The following is a 25,663-nucleotide window of genomic DNA, read 5'->3' on the forward strand; positions in this document are numbered from 1 at the left end:
AACAAGAGGGAATAAAGGTCTTTATAGGGGTAGCTTGATCATTCACAGTTACCACCATGGCCCGACATGGAAGTGTGTCAAATGCAGATATGGAGGAGTTAAATATTAACAAGGAAGTCTTCTTTCCCGATTAGTTTAGACTAGTCATCTGCAAATCGCACATCATTCACTCCGATCCCCTCCAACAGTAGTCTCGGTCCCAGCCGATTTGTGCTCCTTCGTCACTAAACAAACCACGGAGGAACACAAACCGGCTGGAACCGAGACAACGCCAACAGGTGCATCATCTACTATTATTTCCATTGTCTCTATCATCATCCCCACTAGAAGAATACCGGTGACAGTACACAATACAATTATACATTCTTAGTAACGCACTCCTTTACCAACTACACTTGTGTTGGAAACTCCATCTGCCACTCCCACCCTGCCACTAGTCTCATGTCCCATGTATAGTTGGCTAAAAATGGAGAAACAGATAAGCCAAGTTGGCTGATCAATCCTCTGTTTCTCCAGTAAACTCCAATCCACTTCAGAGTGTCCCTAAGAGCTTCAATCAGGCCACGGCACCGTGACAGTGTTGTAGACTCTGCTCTTAATCTTCTTTAGCCAACATTGGTATTTGCACTAACCGTTTCCATCAATGCAATTGTTGCTCATTAAATGAAATAAATAAATAAATTTCTGAATTTATAAAGCGCATTTTTCCAGAGGATTCAAAGCGCCGTAATTTCGGTGCGTGGTGAATCATCATAATCAGATCGCATCAACTAGGCTGGTTGCAGCCGAACCTGGCGCAAACATATCCGCACTTAGATTGTAACATCCACCCATTTTCTGCAGCTCCCAAAAATCCATTGGGTGAAGGAAGAACAACTAATCACCGATTTTGAAAGCAGGAGGAAACCGGATATCCCGGAGAAAACCTGCGAGAGCGAGCATGGATCGGGATAAACCAAATGCACATACAGGCCTTGGGCACGTCCGGGGCTTGAACCTGGGACCTCAGTGGTGCAAGGCGAGGGAACTACCGCTGCGCCAACTCGCTCCCCCTTTGATCATTACTTACCCCACTTCCCTATGTTTCCTTCTCGATGATACTCCTCTACCTCCTTATTACCAATCTCTTCCTGCAATTACTGATCTATTTTATACTCTATATACTACCACTATCTGCTTCTTACTGAATTCTTTTCAGCCTGATTCTGGTTCTGCATTTCATTTATAACATGTATAACAAGTTATAGCCTTTGTAGTCATTTCCGTATTTTGTTACAACTCTTCACATCGATCCTGTATCTTGACCTGACTAGAATGATGTCAATGGAAAAGGTATCTTCCAAACTCCCGTTCCCGTGGTTTCTTCTATTTGGTTATGGGAACCAGATGTCACAGTAAGTCAAAATTTCCTTTTCCTTCTGAGCTCCGTAACGTTAAAAGTGGCAGATTGGGCTGGGACGGTGAGCCGCGACGGAGCGGAGGAGCTTGACTACGTTGATCATCATCAGCTTTCCGATGGTAACAAACCATGGAGAATTGATGTCAGATGAATACGATTATTCCAAAAAAAGCCGAAATACACCCCATTTAAGTTAAAACGAAGACCATCCCATGGATACCGTATTCATAGCAGTCCTTCGTGGCTCATTGGTGGATCATGCTATGATCCGGTGTTTCTGAATCTGGGACTTACCACACCAGGGACGGCTAAACCAAAGGTCAGATCAGGTCACCTGGATCACGTGGTATCGTTGGGCGAGAAACGCAAGGCGTTTCTCGCCCTTTTGCGCTGAGTCTTGACCTACATATTACTCACAGTGTTGCAGAAAATATTCGAGCTGTCTATGTACTCGGGAAACTACAGAGGCGATATGTTCATGACAATTTGTAATTATTACTTTATTTTGATATCTAATCAGTGCTATAAAGTCATCTTAATTAGGCAGCAACGTGTTTAAAAGAAATAATTAGACCTATTGTTGTAGAACTAGAATTACTTGTATGCAAATCCGAAAGTTGCAACAGATTGTTTTAATTTCTTTGTTTGTTTAGCATGATTGGCAGTTTTTACGTAACGTTGGACGCAAGGTACCACGAGGGCGTAAACAGATTAATTTACCGTGCCCACTGATAGTTGGTCACTGAATCAACTATTCACACACGGATTTATTTGTCAACCTCGCAGTCAATTAATTTATGTTAACATGTCCTTTTTTGAGATCACATACATCTCATTTACATAATAAAGAACTCATGTCTGTGAGCCCATTTTAGTGGCCATTATCTTATTTACATAATGGTTTTGACCTTAATTCATGCATAGATTCATGAGTGGTGATTCAATGTTTTGAATATTTTACCGTAAAGTCCTCTGGTGGTGGGTTTTTTTGTTGTGTAGTCCTACAAAGGTGGGGTGACTAAAAAGTAGCCTGCTGGTAATCTGGTAGACATGTTTTACCGTACAGTCCTATGGTGTAGGGTTTTTTATTTTTATCTTGTTGTCCTAAAAAGGTGGGGTGACATAAAGTAGTCCTACAGTCAGTATAGTCCTACAGTGGGATTCTTTTAGTGTAGTCCTACGAGGAGGTGGGTAAAAAGTTGTTCTACAGTCAGTATAGTCCTACAGTGGAATTCTAGCACGCAATTCAGTCTAACTATGCCTCAATTTCTTACCTTTCATACTTTGCAAGACTGTTTCCATGCTTCAAAACCTAACTCAATCAAACAATTACAATAAATGTAAGTTTTTATCATACGGAAAAAACAAAACACCTTTGGATATAATTACAATATCATTTTGCAAATTTGATTGCTTTCCTTGGTCTCTTCGTCATTTAGAACACCAACCTTCCTAGTTTCCTACTTTAATTCTTTCAATCAAGATTTCACTCCACTGCTAATGATGACAAGTGAAAATCAAAGTAATACTGCATTATCAATATGGAACTACACCTTTATCTTGACAATTCATTTTCTCTCATTCATGAGAGAAAGCCTAATGAACGGCGACGAGGGGGCCTACCAACTGAGTCACGTCTACGACCAATTGATCCTGAGGGCGTCATCATCTTCTGATGACGTCATACCATCCAACAAAGGATCGATTGGCAGACACCATTGAGAAAGGCAACAGACTGGAACGCCGAAACTGTATGGAAAAAAAGTGAGTTTTTTTCTTGGAATTATACTATGAAAAACTTTGAAATCTGAATATTGTATTCCTGATGAATCTCTTCAAAAATCATTTGCTCGTCCTATTCCTTTTTAAAGGAATTTTTATTTTGTTAATAAACTGCATCCACCAGGGCGTTACAATCAGGCAGCAGCTGACAATTCGACATTGGGCTTCGTGGTGCTTTGGCTAGGTGAGTATTCGTATACCAAAATTTGTCTGGCCTTTTGGCTGATAAACATTTGTGTCAAAATGAACATATTGGACATGTCTGACAGTGCAGTAATATTATATTTGCGACTCAGTGTTTGTATTATTTGTTTTTTACCGAAATGGGGGGGCGCAAGTTTATTGACCCCAACATTTTGGGACCCCCTTCCGAAGAAAATGATAGCCCCCTCAAACGAAAAGAACATGTACACCGGCAAATGACCAGTAGAAACTCAGAAATGTACATCAATGACAAGAGAAGAGCTCACATGATATAACATGACCACAGTTTGTATGACCATCTTGTAACATACAAATAAAAATTACTTACATGTTTTGACTAACAACACAAACTCCTTTGTTTGATAATTAGGCTTATAGGCTGCGAACGTAGAATGTGTTTTTTGTATTTATTTCCTCCAATTATTTTGTAGTCGCGAGGACGACAATGTGTCGAAAGCTCGAACAATGTAAAGAAATGTACAACTAACAGGGGCGTAGCAAGAGCCTCGGGGGCCCATGGACAAGGACAAATGCGGGCCCTTTTAACATCTCGTTTACTAGCCTTATCCCTAAGGGAACAACCCGAAAGTTCAATGAAGTCCTTTAAACGAAAGTCCTTTCGTTAGGAGGCTGAACCCCTCCCCTCCCTCTAAAGTAGATGTGAAATATCGAAAATTCCAGTATTTCTAGGTTAATAAGAAAACTAAGTAGCCCAAAATTATATGGCTTAATTAGCCATTAATTGTCAAATGGCCATTTGCGGCTCAAATTTCTATATTCGAGGGCTTGGAGCAAGAACTAGCTATGGTCATTTGTTTTCTCAATTACATGTTACTCATTTCGGTAACAAATGGACGGTTAATTCTGCCCTCCATAAGAAAATGTAAGTGACTTTGGGGTATATGCATGGTCACTTGCGTCTAACTAACTGTTCAAGCCGGGTGTTCAAGTGACCATGCATATACCCCAAAGTCACTTGCATTTATTTTGGAGGGCAGAACTAACTGTACATTTGTTGCCGAAATGAGTAACATGTAATTGAGAAAACAAATGGACATAGCTAGTTCTTGCTCTAAGCCCTATATTTAATCTTTAATATACATGAATTTTAAGACCGCTGTTAAATAGATTAACATTTTCATACTATTCATCAAGGGGGTACTACACCCCTGTGGCAAATGTGTGACTATTTTTGCATTTTTCTCCAAAAATAATAAGACACTGGTAACAAAAGTTATGTATATTATTGGGGCAAGGAATCCAATTACTACACTGAAATTTCAGTGACTCAAGACAAGCGGTTCAGTATATATGATAGAAAATAAGGTACATCGTAGCGGTGCCTTATTTCTTATCATAAATAACGAACCGCTTGTCTTGGGTCACTGAAATTCCAGTGTAGTAATTATTGAATTCCTTGCCCGTATAATATACATAACTTTTGTTACCAGTGTCTTATTATTTTTGGAGAAAAATGCAAAAATCACATTTATCGAGGGATGTAGTACGCCCTTAAGTAATTAACACACAGGAAACAAGAGGCAAACATTTTGAATCTTTGTTGTTGGTTTATTATATGACTGGGAATGATGTTAACGTATTAATTTATCTGTCATTGATGATGAGAGTGTCATCCTCCTCGCCCATCTAAAGGAGAGGTAGGCAATCTTTTTTTAACACGCCGGGCTAGAAATAAACAATGAAAAACTGCATGGGCTGCACATTTTTATTTTCAAAGTGCACAATTAAAATCATTTACAATAATCTAATTTGCTACTTATTTTGTCTGAATTAATTTTTAAACTATGTAAATTAATGCATATGTTTTCATGTTTGTTAAAGTCTATCCAAAATGTATGGTTATGAATTTTAAAACTTTAATGAATGCAAAAAAATGGAAGAAGAAGTTATTCCATATTTTTTTTTATCATCGTAACTAAATTTAATAGAGCTATGTCTACCTGTAACATGTGTAATGAACTTTATTCTTAGTTATACAGAATTCACGGGTCATTTGATCATTATGAACATTATTCATGTGTCTTCTCATGAATCAAGTAGTCATGGAAACCTTTGAATAAACAACGTATACATAAATTCCAGTTATATAAATCACTCCATGTCAACAATTTACATAATATTCTATAGAAATTATTTGACATTGAAATAAGGAAAAAATGCGATTACATCCCACGTGCACTCGTAAGTTCAGGGCTCCTTTTACCATGGACTTTTGCATTTTAATAATAACAGTGTTAATATGTGACCGTACAGCACGAATGAGCCGTAAATTCCTTAAATTGTATTCTGAGTTACAGTGTAATATGTGTATGAAGATCGTATTCATCGGTAACACAAGCTCATTTTGATAGTCAAACACCAATCAATAATCCTATTGTTGAAGTGGATAATAACCTTCTACCTTAGATATGGCTATACAATTTTTAATAGCTCTGGTCTTTGTTTGCTTTGGCTAAATCCTGTTCAAGTGGTGGGTTACCAGGCATTGTATTTTGTATAGGTATGTATAACCAACAATTAACAATATGAGAACTTTCTTGAACCTCGTTGACTTGGGGATGATTTGAAATGACCGCCAATTATGACTGTTTGCTATTTATTGCCAGCAATGTGGAAAAAGAGACACACGTAGAAACCATAACCCCGCTTTTGGATATCGTTTGAAGTCAAATGATATACCATTTTAAAGCTTATGATGTATATTTTCTAAGCACGAAATAAAACAAAATTGACCGGGGAGGAATTTACGGCTCATTCGCCGTGTACGGTCACATATACGATTTTAGTCAAATTTTAATTTGATTATTATTTGCAAAAAAATTATGCAATATTATAAGGAATTTTTAAGGAATTTTTGTCATTTTAGTTCAAACTAATGAGGTAAATTAAGTTAATTCAAATTTGCTTTTGTCCTAAAAAACACAATGAATTTGGTTGAATCCAATTACGGTATGTGTAAGTTGGGACTGGCATGTGTTAACATTATAAATATGGCCCCAAAATCAGTTTTGGAAAAAAAAATTGACCAAACTCATTTTAAAAGATCGCACATTATGGCTTTAAATAGCTTTTAACTACTTTTTACTAACGTAAATGGCCTTTTTGTCTCACTCCCCCTAACAAAAGTTTCGTTTATGACTTCATCAAACTTTTGGGTTATTCTCTTCAAGTTTATATTTCAAATTTCTACACACCAAGATTACTATAATACGATACTTCCTTGTGTTGAGATGCATCATAACATATCCGTATTAACTATCTCACATTTGTCTTTATTACACAGTCATGACAATAACAAAAAATGTCAAACTTGAATACATTCGGCCCCTCAGCATGTTCAACCCACACTGTCATAGATTCTGTCGAGATTGTTTATAGTACTACGCCTGATGAAGGCAATTTATTAAATAGTTTTTATTTAATTATTTTGAACATGGTAACACAATTTTCATGATTTTCCGACATATTAGTAGGCATGTCCACTAAAAATTGAAGTACTTTTAAATTGAGTCAGACCTAACTTATTGGATGGGAATTGATGAAAGAAACATTTTGGCGTTTAAATAATCTTAATCGGACGTTTCATTTCAGAGATATGGCCTTTTGAGTGTCACGGTTTTATATAGGGCTGCTAGAACATGTTAAAAAGTTAAAGTCCAAAAAGGAATACTAACAGAAAGTGCAACTTTAAGGTACTTTTTCTTAATGTATTTATTAACTATCTTATCTGGAACATTATATTTGCTTATAACAACATGAAAATAAGATGATCCTGAAAATTTAATCGATTTTGTTGACCTCAAAACCCATGGTTTGTTTGTTGAAACCTCAAGCATGATCATAGATGGCCGCCATGGAAAATATCTCCATAGAGGAGATGAACAATAAGTGCATTATTTCAAATGAAAAGCGGTAGTCTTAAACATTGTTCAATCTTTTAAGGTCAGCACATTTTATCTTCAAAAATTATTATATTTCATCATGGCATAAGTTTGGTAACATTAATCACTACCAATTTTGAGAAATTTGCTCCAACTCAAAGGTTATCTTTACTACATTGAGCAATACACTGTGTGCATGGAAGCCATGATGGTCCCCGGTTTTTATACTCCCTATGAAATGGACATGGTAGTGAGAAGTGCACGGGGAAGTGCATGATTTGAGATGGGCCGCGGTAGGCTTAAACATTCTTAAATTTCTTAACATCCTACACATTTTGTCTTCATAAATAGTTAAATTTTATGAGTATGTAAGTTTGCTTGTCTGATTCACTCCAAATTCGGAGATAATTGCGTTTGAACACCTGATGCACGGAATGGTGTCACTTCAACCTGTTGTAGTTCTCATCTCATTAAATTTGACCGGGGAGGAATTTACGGCTCATTCGCCGTGTACGGTCACATATACGATTTTAGTCAAATTTTAATTTGATTATTATTTGCAAAAAAATTATGCAATATTATAAGGAATTTTTAAGGAATTTTTGTCATTTTAGTTCAAACTAATGAGGTAAATTAAGTTAATTCAAATTTGCTTTTGTCCTAAAAACACAATGAATTTGGTTGAATCCAATTACGGTATGTGTAAGTTGGGACTGGCATGTGTTAACATTATAAATATGGCCCCAAAATCAGTTTTGGAAAAAAAATTGACCAAACTCATTTTAAAAGATCGCACATTATGGCTTTAAATAGCTTTTAACTACTTTTTACTAACGTAAATGGCCTTTTTTGTCTCACTCCCCCTAACAAAAGTTTCGTTTATGACTTCATCAAACTTTTGGGTTATTCTCTTCAAGTTTATATTTCAAATTTCTACACACCAAGATTACTATAATACGATACTTCCTTGTGTTGAGATGCATCATAACATATCCGTATTAACTATCTCACATTTGTCTTTATTACACAGTCATGACAATAACAAAAATGTCAAACTTGAATACATTCGGCCCCTCAGCATGTTCAACCCACACTGTCATAGATTCTGTCGAGATTGTTTATAGTACTACGCCTGATGAAGGCAATTTATTAAATAGTTTTTATTTAATTATTTTGAACATGGTAACACAATTTTCATGATTTTCCGACATATTAGTAGGCATGTCCACTAAAAATTGAAGTACTTTTAAATTGAGTCAGACCTAACTTATTGGATGGGAATTGATGAAAGAAACATTTTGGCGTTTAAATAATCTTAATCGGACGTTTCATTCCAGAGATATGGCCTTTCGAGTGTCACGGTTTTATATAGGGCTGCTAGAACATGTTAAAAAGTTAAAGTCCAAAAAGGAATACTAACAGAAAGTGCAACTTTAAGGTACTTTTTCTTAATGTATTTATTAACTATCTTATCTGGAACATTATATTTGCTTATAACAACATGAAAATAAGATGATCCTGAAAATTTAATCGATTTTGTTGACCTCAAAACCCATGGTTTGTTTGTTGAAACCTCAAGCATGATCATAGATGGCCGCCATGGAAAATATCTCCATAGAGGAGATGAACAATAAGTGCATTATTTCAAATGAAAAGCGGTAGTCTTAAACATTGTTCAATCTTTTAAGGTCAGCACATTTTATCTTCAAAAATTATTATATTTCATCATGGCATAAGTTTGGTAACATTAATCACTACCAATTTTGAGAAATTTGCTCCAACTCAAAGGTTATCTTTACTACATTGAGCAACACACTGTGTGCATGGAAGCCATGATGGTCCCCGGTTTTTATACTCCCTATGAAATGGACATGGTAGTGAGAAGTGCACGGGGAAGTGCATGATTTGAGATGGGCCGCGGTAGGCTTAAACATTCTTAAATTTCTTAACATCCTACACATTTTGTCTTCATAAATAGTTAAATTTTATGAGTATGTAAGTTTGCTTGTCTGATTCACTCCAAATTCGGAGATAATTGCGTTTGAACACCTGATGCACGGAATGGTGTCACTTCAACCTGTTGTAGTTCTCATCTCATTAAATTTTTCATTAAAAAAGTTGATCTCTTCATGCAGGAAGGTCCTCTCTATTTACTGACCAAACAGGAAAAAGTTTGGTGAATGTTTTCTGGTGGAATCAGGAATTTCTTGAAACACCCTGATATAGGCCTACATTTGGATCAAAACAAGTATGTACGCCATTTAACATGCCTGGGATTTCTTGTATCGATCAGTTTCTCCATAGACAATACGTGTGTGAGTGCACGCACACAGTAAATGAAAAATCGTTCTAGTGGAAACTGTATTGAGAGTGGGCATCCCTAATATTAGGGCCTCTTGCCACAATATTGTAAATACCACAAAGATCGAGATGTTAAATTTGAAGAGTATCATTTTGGTGTATCATTTTGTTAAACTGCCTTATGGCGAATCTTACAGGGGCCCATCAAGATCTGGTACAATAGGACAAACCACCATACCGAATAGTGTTGACAAAACACTGCACTTACATAAATAACGTGAAAGTATGGTAAGTGTTACCATTTCAGCCATGAAGGTTCCATCTGAACCTCAAGCTGAGCCCCTTATTTCATTTTCGCTTTTGCTCGGGGCCCCTGAACCCTCGGGGCCTATGGACTTCGTCCACCATGTCCACCCGCTTGCTACAGCCCTGGCAACTAACTGTTCCTGTTACGTCTGTGTCGTGAAAATTTCTCGAAAATATAAATCATTGAACCATGATGACGCACGCTACACCACCTAAAATTAAAAAACAACAACAAATAATTAAGCGGTGGTGCAATAATCATGAATTTAAGCCCCTCATGCTTCAATTTCATGTATTGATTACAATTTTTTTGCTGTGATTTGTTTTTTCATCTTACATATCGAAACAAAATAAATATTGAGTAGCAGGACCAAATCAATAGGAATTTCTGCAACTTTTAAAATAGAGGTGATTGCATTCAAAAGGTCATTGTGGCATCAATTCTGAATCGATTTGGACAAATGTGATATCAAACTGTGCGGAACAAATTTATCTGTAACATACTTTTGGCGGGTCTTGATTTAATACTCCTTCTGTGACTTATGGACCAAAATTAAACTGGATACTTTCTTTTTGGGATTGGTTTATAATAAAACAATTTGGTATTGTGACTATCTCTCTCTATCTCTCTCTATTTTTCTTGTACATCCTAGTTAACCCCAGCTATGAGCTAAACATCAATGTCTGACCAGCATTGTATATCCAGGTGGTTACACTATGGTCATCCAGCTATGGTTAAATAGTCGGTGCTGAACAGGACATCGTTATGGCGGACGAAATCTTTAGATTCAACGGCACTACTTGTTCCTGGATTTGAGGCGAGTCACTCCATAATTAGTGAACCTCGGCTGCTGTCCACATGTGTAAAAGCAGAACCCTCCACCTAGGGAGTTGCATAGGGTTAACCCTTCATGTAATGGACCTGCAGAAGAACTGCGAAACTTCAAAAGAAAGGCAGGCACTGTTGCAGAGCAGGCTGCGAAGCTGAGAATGACCTTTGCCAGACACTGGATAAATTGATCAACTTATTATATTTATCCACCTTGCAGTGAGCAGTTTTTACTACTGACCGTGCTGTGAAGGGTGTCTGGTTTTCCCGGTGGGTGCTTCGTTTTTTTACCTCCCAATGGGGCTGACTCCCCCAATTCTGCATTATTTGTCACGAAAGTTACTAAAGAGAATAAACGGACGGACCGAACGAATTTGACTAAATCTGCTCACGGATCACGACTAACGAATTTGAATATTTGGCTGACCAACCTGAGAGGCTTAAGAACTAATAAAGGACAGCTAGAGGCTAGGATATGCTCTGCTCCAACGAAGTCCAAGCCTGATCTCATCCTCATTACTGAATCTAAGCTGGAATCTTCAATCCCTGAAGATAGTCCAGCCATTTCCCTAGCTGGCTATTCTAGCATGAGAAGAGATAGGATTGACAACAGTGGATGGGGCGGCTGCATAGTCTATTACAAGAATGGCTTGCCAATAGTGAGAGAATACAGCATGGAGCCCAAGAGGCATGAGGTAATGGTCTTCACCATGGAAACCATGAGTGGTACAGTACTGCTTTCTCTTGTGTATTGTCCTCAAAAGAAAGTCATCAAAACCTTGGAGTGGTATGATAATAACATGGACCGCCTAATCACAAGAACCAAAGCCAACATTTCTATTTTGGCTGGCGATTTCAACTGTCACCATCGCGAATGGCTTCTCAGCAGATCTCCTACTGATGAAGAGGGCAGGATGGCATATGACTTCTGCTGTACACATGATCTTACCCAAATTGTCTCAGGAGCCACCCACCAGCTTGGTAATCGCTTAGATCTTATCATTACAGATGCCCCCAACCTGTTCACTCCAGTCATCATAGATCACAACATTGGCACCTCCGACCACTACCTTGCCAAGACAACATTGCAAGCTCAACCTCTATCTGAACAACCACCACCCAGAAAAGTATGGCTCCACAAAAGGCAGATTGGAACGGACTCAGAAGTGCTTTAGCTGCAGCTCCGTGGAACAAGTTGATCACGAAAACAACCCTGAAGCTGCATGTGATAATGTGACCAATGTCATCTGTGAGGCAATGCATGAGTTTATACCCCAGAGATCTGTGCACTCCTATGTTAACTACCCAGAATGGTGGAATGATGGCTGTGAAAGGGCACTCAAGAAGAAGGATACCAAGTGGAGATGTTGGAAATCCCTCCAGACTCCAGAGTCCCGACTTGAATATAACAGAGCCAGGACAGAGTACACATCTGTGTCAAGAAAAGCTGCATCTGCGCACAAGTCTAGAGTTAAGGAGAAGATGACAGACGAGCTCCAGACAGGATCAAAGTCTTGGTGGTGGACCGCACATCGGCTTATGGGCAAAGGGGGCAAGAGTGAAATACCAGTCCTCAAATCTGATGGCAACACCTACATAACATCAGAGGCTAAAGCTGAGTGCTTTGCAACATTCTTCAGTGAGAAATCAACCATCCCTCATGCTGAGAACTGTAAGCCAGTCCCCAACATTCCAAACAAGACTGCTTCCAAGTGCGGCAACATTGTATTCTGGCCAAAGCAAGTCAGTAAGCAGCTGAAGAAACTCGACATCAACAAAGCTTCTGGACCAGATGGTATCCCATCCATTGTGCTTAGAACCGCTGCCCCTGAGCTTGCTACCCCACTTGCTCGTCTCTTCCAACTTTGCTTTGATAAAGGTCATGTGCCGAACCAGTGGAAGGTTGCTAATGTCATCCCATGCCACAAGAAAGGGACAGGCATTCTCCCAGCAACTATCGCCCTATATCCCTACTGTCAACACTGTCTAAAGTCATGGAGAGACTGATATATGAAGCTATGTGGCGCCACCTAGACTCACATCAGCTAATATCTAAGCAGCAATTTGGTTTCAGGGCTGGCCATTCCACTTCCGATGCCCTAACATATGTCTCCCAGCGGCTATCAAACTCCATCAATGACAGAGAAGAAAGTAGAGTTGCCTGCCTTGACATCAGCAAGGCTTTTGACAGGGTATGGCACCCCGGCCTATTGGCAAAGCTATCTGCTCTGGGTTTCACTGGAAAGCTGCTGAAGTGGTTGAATGACTACCTCACCAATCGTTCCCTGAGAGTCTCACTGAATGGGATTTCATCAACTGAAAAGCCTATAAATGCCGGTGTCCCACAATGCTCGATCCTTGGACCACTTCTGTTTATCATCTTCATCGATGACATCACCTCCGGACTTACAAATCCATCAATCTTATATGCTGATGATGTAACCCTGATGTCATCCATCAAGTCCAAGGAAGATAGAATTGGCGCTGCAATATCACTTGATGTAGACCTCAAAGCAATAGAGACATGGGCAAAGACATGGAATGTACTGTTTGGAGCTGCGAAGTGCAAGACCACCACTATTTCTAACCGCAGAGATGCTTCATATAGTCACCCTAACCTCCACTTTTTTGGAACAACTCTAGAAGAGGCAGACAGTGTTGACCTTCTTGGTCTTACTGTTAACAAAGACCTGTCATGGACCCCTGTAGTGGACAAGATGGCAAGAACAGCTAGCCAACGTCTTGGTCTCCTATGTCGTGCGGCCCCCTACCTTGTCCCTTCTCAGAGAGCAACGATATACAAGACTATGATCCGATCCAAGATGGAATATGCCAGCTCTGCATGGATGGGTGCTCCACCCACTTCTCTGTCCAAACTTGATGCTATACAAAGAAGAGCGGTACGTATCATTGGCATCTCAGAAGCAGATGGAAAGAACCATCAAATACAGCACCTGAGACATAGAAGAGCGAGCCATCACTCTATTTCATCGGATGTTCTATGGCGAAGCTCCAGAACTCCTTCAACATCTGTTACCAGATCGTATGATTATTGATCCTCGTCTGCGGCGTTCTGTCAGATCCCACGACCAAGCTGTCAAAATCCCAAGATCCAACCTGGTCAGCCACCAGAGGTCATTCCTTCCATCCTCAGCTCACCTTTGGAACGATCTACCTGGTCCAATTATCTCTAACCAGAATCGGCTGAGCTTCAAACGGGAGGTTAACAACTATCTTGGCGTTAACCCATCAGCGCTATCATACCGATAGCAGCTGTTAATGCCTTGCATAGTTCAGACATAAAAAACAAAAAACAAAAAAACAATTTCAGGTTTTAAATTTGGGTTCCCCAAAATCATGCAAGCGTAAAGTAGGGAGGGGTGAGGCAAAGAATTTTTGGCACGACCAAAGGGGAAGGGAGGGAAGCGATTTTTGGCAGACCATTTGACCATTCACCACCCGGGGGTATTAGAGCATGGATAATAGTGACTAAAGGAGCTGTGCAATAATTATGAGCTCTATGCAGGGACAGTAAGAGGGGGAGGGGGTGGCAGGCCAACAAGATCAATTGAGCAATTGTCGGGCTGGTTAAACGTCAGGTATCAAAAACTGAAAAATGCTTCAATTTCAGCAAACTGGTGTCTCAAGTTGTTTGAAACGTAACAAAGTTTGCAATGTCTATATACCTTTTTCCCTCTTTCCCACCATGCACTATTTGGGGGGGGTACGGGTGTCGCAAAACGCATCAACTCCCCACGGGGGTGTATAGAGTTATGTTCATTACATTCTGGAATACGGACATTTCGGCTGGTGTCGTCATCGGAAAAAGGAATCGCATATAATGGCGCCGATGACACGTACCTTTCCGGGGCAAAAAACATCATTTCTATGCGTTATTGACATGTGGTCATCAGGAAAAAAAGTTTCCTGTTATTGAAACCTAACTTTGTATACGTTTTATAGACCTAGAGGTGAAAAACTAATGACAGGACAGCCAGTGATTTTCTGCCGGCGTCCGTTTCATTTTTTTCAGAGATGAAAAAAAACACCCCAAAAACCCCGGGGTAAACAGCATCTCTATATACATCGCTCTATAACTGCATCACTCGTGTATTTATTAATTACATAATTAGTAACATCGATTGTCTTTACAAAAATCCATTTATATGGAATCAGTATGCCCATATTAAGACAAAATAATTGCCATCGCAAGATGCTGTGAACTACTTTTTTTCCTGCTGCTTCGACCAACAATACATCGTTTACCCTTAATGCAAGTTATCGCAATATATCTAACATATTTACCAGATTTCAGATTTTCGAAAGCACTTTGGCCTGGAGGAAACGTCACCATGCTTGGTGCTCTCATAGAGACCGCTTTATCGTCAATCACTGCTGTCAATGTCGCATTGGGGTGTGCAGCAGTGTTGGCATACTTCATGTATAATAGCGTCAAGAGGCCACCTGGAATGCCACCTGGTCCAAGACCATATCCTTTCATTGGCAATATACTGAGTAAGTTCTATAATGTGAATATCCATGGAAATGTTTAGAGGTATTATATTATTATAATATTAAAATTAATATACCTCAGGTATATTAATTTTAGTTCAGTTATACGTATTCAGAATTGCAAAATAATGTCAATTGAAGATAGGTTGACGATATAGAGGTTATCCACGTTACTCGTGTGTGACTTCTAACAATTCCTCATTCAAATCAATTCAATGTGCGATCTTAGAGTTACTTGCATGACTGTGGCGGGCTAATTTGAAACAGTCATGGTTGCACATGTAGGTACTTCTTTTGAAGATCCTAAACAAGATATAGCAGTCGCTGATAGGATAGGCAGCTTATAGAACACCGATAACATCTACAGGCTGTGTATGTCGATTCGCTGTAGAAGTGACGCAGTAATCGGATTAACTACCACAGCAATAGATGAATATAACTTTGGACTATGTCGCCCTGCACTACAACGTTCTTACGCATTACATACTGGTCTATCTCGAAAAACACGCGTTTCTAGATCGCAATTGAAAATCTTCGTATATAAGTTTACCTTTCTTTATGTGAAATAGTTAATGTTCCGATATCGTATTTGAAGTGCAACATACTATCTCGGTCTATCCCATCATTCTTGGGGGCTATATATTTTAGACGCATTACATACTGGTCTATCTCGAGATAGACCAGTATGAAATACACTTTACGATATCGGGAAATTAACTATTTCACATACAAAACTACAACTTTAGTGTAGTTTTAAACAATATTGCATACGTAAATATAATTCAACATTCCACATGACTTTAAATAAATCTGTTAAGTATTATGCTTAAATTTAAAACCACTTTCATGAAAATCCAAGGCCTAATTCAATTATAGAAAGGTAAACTTCTACATGAACACGTTGCAGCATAGCACAGAAAGGTAAACTACGAAGATTTTTAATTGCGATTTTCTAGAAATGCGTGCTTTTCGAGATAGATCAGTATGCGAAATACGAATTTGGTAAAAATCATAAATAGTTCAAATTTAAAATTTTGTAACTAATTATTTAGGAAAAATTGAGGTGTGTACCACTTTTCTCAGAAAAGTCAAAAATTCAAAATAGACCAGTATGTGATGCACCCGACGAATCAATGCAAGAATACAAGGAGCTAGAAAAAAACCCCAACAAAACAAAAAAAAAAACCAGGACAAAATCTGGACAAGATGCCCAAATTAATGCAGGGTGACCGGTGACACATTATACATTAGCAAATATACATAAGAAAACAAAAAACAAGAAGAACACACCAAGAATACCGAGCAGGACTGAAAGACAATTATTATGAGAGTTATAAATAATAATAATAATAATAATAATAATAATAATAATAATAATAATAATAATAATAATAATAATAATAATAATAATAGGGCCTTCATGACTGGTACTGTAGTAATATTTTGCCGTTATTTGAATATTCAACCGATGACTTCGTGTTTTCTTTGATATAGGTTTTGTATTGTTGGTAACAATTTTACATATTCTAAAATTATACCCATTGTAATCAAATTTTGTCCTTTTTTTCTTCTGAAGTGTTTAGGAAGAAACCTGCGCGGGACGTGTTCCGTGATTGTAGCAAAGAATACGGGAACGTGTTTTCGGTTAAGGTCGGCAAATGGTGGCTCGTAGTTCTAAATGACATTGAAGTAGTGAGAGATGCTTTTCTTAAAAAGCCCATCGACTTCGCCGACAGACCACAACTGTTTTCTGGTAAATCGTAAATAATCCGAATTAGGGTTCGGACCATCAGCTCGCTTTCGCTTATGATGGTATCCGCTCTGTACATGTACTGTCAGTTAGCGTGTCGGCTTTACACCTTTCCTGCATGGTAAATTTGATGTTATAGTCTAAATAAACTTGGTGATATGTTTAAAGACACCTTCTAATTCAGTGCGCTCAATAATCACGAAAGTGTCGTCGACATATCGCAGCAAACATTATGTTTACCACGATTTGTTTCACATTTAGATTTGGCCACATCGGGTCAGTTGTCTGATAAATAAAGTCTGATGTCATCATGGCTCAACGTAGAAAGTTGTAAAAGAAGGTTCCTGTAAAATTTTAACGACTGGATGACTGGAAATATTCACAATTTTGACACAGACTTTTTTACTATTTTCCTTGCTTGTTTGCGTTCATTGTTGCAGTGGAACTGTTGACAGAAGGTTACAAAGATATTTCGTTTAGCCCACACAATGAGAAATGGAAATTGCATAGAAAGCTCAGTCATTCGGCTATTAGGTAAGTTTTGCTAATAAATCCATTATACCTTAAGGGGGTACTACACCCATTGCATTTTTTTGCAATTCTTTTGCATTTTGTGAAGAAATTAAAAAACAAATTGGACAAAGTGGTATGCAAAATGAAGGGGCAAATCTTCTCGTTTTATTGTACATCACTGATGTTTTAAATTTTTTATGTTGGAAAGCTTACTATCAACGGATTTCGTTAAAATTTTGGATATGTGTTGCTAACACAAATAATGTAGATTTATAAAATGGGAATAAGTGGTTCCTGATTTCTTTTATGACTTCATGAACTTGGTGCTCCACATTCTATTTTCAATGTTGAGCTATAAGTTTTATTTTTAACTTGAGACATTATTTCACTGAAACTTAATTAAGCCATAGGTAATAGGTTACCACAACCACACTACAGCAATGTTGAAAAAATTGTATTTCTTGTCACCTATACCACCATATTAGGCAATTTTCCGTAAGCTTCAGTTTTGTGATTTTGGTAACTATTTTATAATAATAATATTTATTTGAATTATTTGAATTATATTTATTTGTCCAATCCATCTCAACTGGGCAATCTAAATTATACTTACCATTTACATCCCAAGGTATTTTAGTATATCCACCACACACTTTTCAAGTATAGGGCCTATATCCAGTAAAAGACAAAATATCAAAATCGATGCCTCATTATGATATCACAGACTATCACATGTATTCAAAATGGATGCCTAAATTTGACCTGAACCAAGTGACCTATAACCTGACCTATGATGACCTATAGCCTTTTTAAATCTCTTTTCCTAAAAACACATTATAGAAGGTACTTAGTATTAAATTGACTATGCATGCATTGTTGAAGAGTTTACTTAATTTATTCAGTGTTATTTAGCATGCACCGCTGAATAAATTTTCTATAGAGGGTATAATAAAGGATTTAATGTATTCTATTCATGTACTTACTTGAACATGTTGAATATAAGAAATTATGGTTTGTTATGAAACACACATCTGAGTTACTAGGATACAGTAAACAAAAATATATAGGACTAAAATGATTCACTAAAGCACTTTGTATGTAGAGATATTTTATACATTCAGGACATGAGGTGATGAACATATTTTATACCATAACATATATCATAAATTTGCAACAGTATGGTATTATACCCCCTTAACGAATTCTGCTTTTTGCATAGTTTTAATATTAGCTAGTACAAGGATGCCCTTAGATGTGCTTCCTCATGACGAACACATCATTATGGACCACAATGACCTCATCCAAATGCCATACCTCAATTAAACAATCATAGTGCAAAATATGACCTCAACTTGCAGGGTATGAGTTTTTGTACCCAAATTCTCAGAGGTCATTCAATGGTTATACAAATGTATTGAGGTTATAAAGAAATGTGCCCTGATAGATGAGCATGTTGTAGATGCTAGTGCATGTAGCCTTTTTTGCGCTTCATTCGGAGGAGGGACAATACCACAACCATAAGCCACGTACGACGCGGTCAGGAGGAAGTCATTCCTACAATGCACTATGATTGGGAAATTTGATCAATATAACCTAATTTTAAAGGCAAAGTCCCCATTGCCACACACACAAAAGCTGCAGTCAACAAGCTAATAGTTGAGACTTATATCTCATATTTGACTTTCTTACAGGAAACATTCATATTGTCCCGCAGCATTAATTTTATTCATAAGTCTCAATGTTTTGAATGTTAAATAAAAGGATGAAAACACCAGATATTTGCACACAATCCCAATGCAAGGTATGGTCAACTGTGCCACATGTGTACAAAAGCCAGACACACCAAGGTCAGAAACCCCATCGGGTTAGGGAAATGTCTTTATACATCCTCTGCGACGCGGTAGTAAAGAAAATTCCGGGGTGGGACTCTTGCTCTCATGCACCCCATTCACCCATATCTACACGGAACACACCATATTTGACACGGTGAACACCATGGCTAGATAAATATCCTGTATTACACGATACGTATTTTCATTGTAGTTAATAAATATTTGAGGTAATATGCGACACTATAGAATATAAGAAAGAGGATATTGGTATTTTAAAAATCGAAATGAGGTATGGCGCTGGCTGGGGGTGGCTACGAGGCGTTAGCGCAAAGACAGTTTTACAAAGAAACAATGTTGCTCCAAAACAATAGCGATCAAGCATAAACTATCAATTAGCACCCGATAGAGGGCAGGGCCTGAAGAATGAGTGAAATTATGGGGTAAAAAGTGAAAAAGTCAACAATATGAAACGGGTGACGGACTGTCTCTAAGTAAAAGTAGGGTGACGAAAATTGGATTCTGTTATCGACAGCAAGCCACCCAGTAGAGACAGTCTGTCATCCCTAACCCTAACCGCGAGGGGAAGGGAAAGAAGGAAGGAATAAAGAGAGAAAACAAAGAAAGAAGTTGTTTGCTCTGGGTGGGACTCGTAACCCGAGACCACTCGCATGCCAAGTACTGGGCCGGCGACACTTTGCCACGGGTCTTGGGCTTCACTGGCTAGCGATACCGTGCCTATATATCACTTAGGCCGATTGCGTCATCACACCACGTGGGTTGCACGCACGAACAGCGCATATATCAAGTAGTATTTTGTATACACAATTCTGTTAGGGTTAAGGTTACTCTTGCTTTCCATCGGATTCAAAATATAAACACAGATTTTATTACATTTCACTCTGCAGTGTTTTACGCAATGGCTATCTTCAGGTGAATTAATGAAAACACGACGAAGACATTTCTAAATCAAAAACTCCGTAACCTAGTGGATTCAAATACGTTACATATTTTCATATTTTTGCTATAGCTTGATCATACATGTAAACTCTTTCAAATTATGTGAATAAAGACCTGTCCTAATGCCCTCAATATGTATATTATATTCTGTCGGCTCATATTTAAATTAGAGTACCATTGTCTGTTGTTTGGGAAGGCATTTTAATTTAATTTAACATTTTTTGACATCTTCAGTATAACAAATCAGAGCCAAAAATATAAATTTAGAGCATTTGTATGAAACTCGAAAATGGCACAATTTCGAGTCTTGTTACTCGAAAAATGATCAAAATTGAGTCTTGTCACTCGAAAAATGATCAAAATCGAGTCATGTCACTCGAAAATGAAAAATTTCGAGTTTGCTCCAAAATTGATTTGTTGCCATAAATTGGCTTAAATACCACATATTTTTAACTTAAGGTGGCTCATGAGGCATTTTCTGGATATTAGTAAATGCTCAACATGTTCTATACAGTCATAGAGTAGGGCAAAGTACACTGATCAAAATATCTTTTGTTTGTTCAGTAAATCAGATATAATTATGGTTTTCATAATACCGTATTCATTCCATTAATCACCCAGGGCAGGGACTGCCTTTTGAGGAGAGCGAGAGCAATCACTCTCTACTGTTCTCCTTAAATCTGGTATAGGAGAGTGATTTTTAGCTCTCCTTAGTTGACCATTCTCTCCTTACATTCTATTGTAAACTTTATGCTCTAAACAGCTCTCCTTGAAGGCTCCAGAAGAGCTATTTAATGCTCTCCTGCAAATTCCAAAAGAGAGTCCCTGCCAGGGCGCTTAGCAACATCATTTTGAGTTAGTGCTTATTTTAGACATTGTTTACATACTTGCAAACGTAAACAATGGTCCAAATTATTGATTTTAAGTTTATACATGGTTCCATGTTTGATGTGTAATTGGTTTCTGCACATAATGATAGGGGATCATGTGTAATAAAGGCACTTATAGGGATATGTACAGTAAATAGAACGAATACGGTATATCAATTTAATTTCCTCATTTTGTTATCTGATTGTTTTGACAAATAATCAAAATTATTAACCTCTTAAAACATGCTTTAAGAGCAATTCCACCTTAAATACTGCATTTAGTGAAAATACTAAAATATATACTACAATGTTGAAAACTGACATAGAACCTAGATGCAAGTCTGGGTTCAATATATATATATTTTAAAAAAAGCGCAGTGATTTATAGTGCGCTACGCACAGGCACAACGCCTAGACGTTGATCCACAAGCCTCAGCACACTTTACTAAACACAGATTTTCCTCGAAAATCCTCACTCGGCACTCGAAAATCGTCACTCGACACTCGAAAATCATCACTCGACACTCGAAAATCATCACTCGACACTCGAAAATCATCACTCGACACTCGAAAATCATCACTCGACACTCGAAAATCATCACTCGATCACTCGACACTAGAAAATCATCACTCGACACTCGAAAATCCTCACTCGACACTCGAAAATCATCACTCGACACTCGAAAATCATCACTCGACACTCGAAAATCATCACTCGACACTCGAAAATCATCACTTGACACTCGAAAATTATCACTCGACACTCGAAAATCATCACTCGACACTCGAAAATTATCACTCGACACTCGAAAATTATCACTCGACAGTCGAAAATTATCACTCGAAACTCGAAATCTTGACTCGATACTCGAAAATTATCACTTGAAACTCAAAACTCGAAGATAAGCAACACACATGTAGATATGGGTGAATGGGGTCATCAAGGATATGAGACATTCCTGCTCCGATCCATCAACAGTTTACAGCAAAACCATTCGTTATGTAAATGTGTTTTGGATCAAACGTGACACCACAACCATCAAATTAAATACAAGTCCAGATAAATAAGATTTATTAGCTTTTATTTTTGTTAATATTTCAAAATTTCATTTACCTGGAAGATCGATAACATTAACTATAATTGAAGACCGAATTAAAAAGACTACTTTAGGTCTGACATCAGGGCAAAGGCGCGATGTGATTGGTTGCTGGCCTGCGCAGTACCGTCATACGCAAACTAGTCTTTTTTATTCGGTCTTCAATTATATAGCCTACTGTTTCAATCGTATAACATTTTACAGACACTTTGCATCAAGCAGGAAATTGGAAAAACTGGCCGAAGAAATTACAGGGAGAATGTCTGAAAGGATAGATGCGTTTAAGGGCCAGCCCATGGACCCAAAAGATGTTATTTTACTTGGAATATACAATATTCTTACAAGTTTATCCTTTGGAGAAACGTAAGTTGTGCAATTGCTACCGGACAAGGAACACTGATGTTTGGTGTGGCCTGGGGTGTGGTCGGTGGGTGTGACACCACATGTCACCACATCAACACTTACTGAGTGACATAAGGAGCTAATAATAGTATGCAGAAACTTTGATCATTATCATGATTATGCCAGCCTATAGACGAATCCAATTTTACGCATTCCTACACCTGAATGGCAGCCATAGCTGGGTCCCCGGCTCCATCTCAGGAGAAATTCGGATAAACAATTGCAACGAGTGTAATGTAACAATTATTATCTTCGAATAGAGATAAACTTAATTTTGCAATAGACCTGCTCCTTTAATGAGTCTATAGAAATAGGTAGAAGATTATTATCCTCTTCAACAATAGGATTACTGATTGGTTTAAACGCTATCAAAAATATGAGAAACATGTCGCGCCTAATTGAGGAACCTATGAATACGACATTTTTATACTGTATCTCATAATACAATTGGCCGACTTTACGGCTTATTCGTAGTGTACGCTCACATGTACTATAAGTTACAACCGCCGATCTCAACCAACTCAGAGAGCAGGATTCAGAAGTGGGTTTTAAAAACTACCTTGCCCCCTCCCCATTTGAAAGTCCTAGTTACGCCAGTGCCTATGCAGTATTATTCGTGACAACCTCTGTGTTATTAATTTCCAGTTATGATTTTGACGACCCGAGGCTACAATTTTTCATTAATATGAGTAAGGAGGGATTTGAGATCATTGGGCGTGGATTTGCAGCAGACTTCATCCCCATTGCCAGATTCATACCAGAGTCAGCTGCTCTGCGAAAACATAAGAAACATTTAAGTCAATATTTGGGTAAAATACACGACTATTTCAGGAGTCACCGTGAAACCTATGACCCAGGTATGATGATAAAATAAGCTTATTCGAGTTTTTTTTATTCGAGTGATATAGTTAATCTTTGAGTTTCAAATTGCTGGTGCTTGAACATGTTGAACTTGAAGCAAAGATCTTTTACGATTTATAGATTATCAATTCTACAAAATAAATTTTTGCATTAATGGTAACTTAAATTTAAAGTTCCATTATCTTTTCTTGTTTGAACACTCAATTTTATCAAGGCAATGTTCGTATCATAGATAATATGACAAAAAAGGAAAAAAAAAAGAAAAAAAGAAAAGAAAAAGAGAACATTAATATAGGCATAGCTTTTTTGTAATTAAAATAATCACAGGAAAATCGATCTTTTACATTTATCATGTTTATGTTTCGTCCTTTAATTTATCATGAATTAGAATTTACCGCTTGTGCTTCCAACTATTACATCATGATTTTTAACCATTGCATCAAGGAAATAATACACCATGTCATGGGCAAAGTTTTTGCATTAATATGTAGTTTGAAGCACAAGTTTGTCCATCCTGTCAAGTTTGTTTCGATCTGAGCATGCACATAAAGCCGTAACAGACCTGGCTCATTGCACACGGGTGAATTTGGTCGTGCTTCCGATCCCTGTTGCTATTTTCGTCTCAGGTTCGATAGACGTCTATTTATATATAAATATTTATATTTATATATCTACAAGACATGTATTTTTTCAATGGCCATTTCAGACAACCAACGGGATATGTTCGATTCACTGATTCACGCGCAAGAGGAAGCCATCGATGAGGGCAGTGAACACATCTCAAAACTTACGGATACCCATCTGTGTCAGACTATCTCGGATATGTTTGGAGGTACAGATTATGTCACGTTTTGTTGAAAAACAATGATTGTATGCGCCACAGAGCGCTACAGAGTACCAGTGGCGTGATTTCTTTTTGACATGGGGGATGGGGCTGGGAAAAATTCTTGGAGTATACTAAATCCAGCACATTTTTGCGACTGAATAAGTTGCGAGCGAAAAATTTTGCTATTTTGAAGCTAAACTGATGAAATATAGCGCAAAAGTGGAATAAATGAGCGCGAAGAGCGCAAAAATTAGCACTTTTGGGGCTAAAATGGGCAAATATGAGGTTAATTTGGTCAGAAACCTATATTCAGGCGTCAACATTGGGGGGGATGATTGTATGGAGCAGCCCCCTGGCAAAATATAAATCCCCCATCCCCCCGGGATCTACGCATATGCAGAGTACGTACCACCAGTCAAAGTCCCCGTGTATTATATGATGGATATAAGTTCTCAGATATTCACGAGGGCCGATTATTCGATCGTGCCGTGTCTAGCGATCACGCCAGCGCTGTGTGGCTTCGCGTATACGCGATAGAGCGTTGCGTGCTTTCGCGATAGACCGCGAAAATACGCAATAATTGCCTAGCAGTCTCGCCTGTCGCATTTCATGGAACAATTGACCCTCATTATCGGATGATGCGGAGACTTTCACCAGGACCGCGACACTCCGGAGGACAGCAGAGGACAGAAAAATGTGACTCTCCTGCTAGTCTCCTACACAACCAGTTAATTATGTTTTTGTTCATACCGCATACAGTCTGGCCCGCGCCCGAGACTAGCAGGAGAGTCACATTTTCTGTCCTCACATCGGTATAGGCCGTCTGCACGTTAATTGTACGGAGTGTCGCTTCTCTACCTTTATTTTCACTGCTTTCACTGATGGTACGCGGCCTGTTATCTCTTTCGTCCATGGTATGCGCATTGTAAAGGCAAAATATCTTGAAAGATGTACAACTTTTTTGTATGTTTAAAATGAACGAAGACGATTGTATGTGTATTATTTTAAAATGATTAATACAGGTAAAATGCTCGTATTCCAGACCGGTTTGTCCATCTCCGTGGCGTCCGCGCACTCTCTTGCGAAACTTTGGATGATACTCCCTGGGGTGTATCTATTCTAAAACGTTCTATGGAAGAGCCAATTGTAATGTTTATGTGTACGTTGCACAGTGTCATCGCCCCGATATCTTCATGGCAGAAATCGCCATGATGGTAGATCGAATCCACAGTCATGCATGTCCATTTAGTTCCGACCGGTAAATACTAGAACACGGACCTAGATCCGACAACGGATCAACGGATCCACATAAAAAATGGTA

The 25,663-nt window shown here is 38.2% G+C and overlaps 1 protein-coding gene across 3 annotated transcripts in view; it reads left to right on the forward strand.

Annotated features, from left to right (window-relative positions):
* LOC140164584 (cytochrome P450 1A1-like) overlaps nt 1-25,663 on the forward strand; it is a 44,143-nt gene that overhangs the window by 11,592 nt on the left and 6,888 nt on the right. For 2 of the 3 annotated variants that reach the window (XM_072187895.1, XM_072187896.1), the window contains exons 6-7: nt 23,301-23,512; nt 24,223-24,348. In XM_072187895.1, the coding sequence (XP_072043996.1) occupies nt 23,301-23,512; nt 24,223-24,348 (338 nt within the window). Of the gene's footprint in view, nt 1-15,031; nt 15,239-16,811; nt 16,989-17,425; nt 17,520-22,457; nt 22,617-23,300; nt 23,513-24,222; nt 24,349-25,663 lie in introns of all 3 variants that reach the window. The other variant, XM_072187897.1, reaches the window with a different exon arrangement.

This window comes from Amphiura filiformis, chromosome 11 (genome assembly GCF_039555335.1).
Source record: "Amphiura filiformis chromosome 11, Afil_fr2py, whole genome shotgun sequence".
Lineage (NCBI taxonomy): Eukaryota > Metazoa > Echinodermata > Ophiuroidea > Amphilepidida > Amphiuridae > Amphiura > Amphiura filiformis.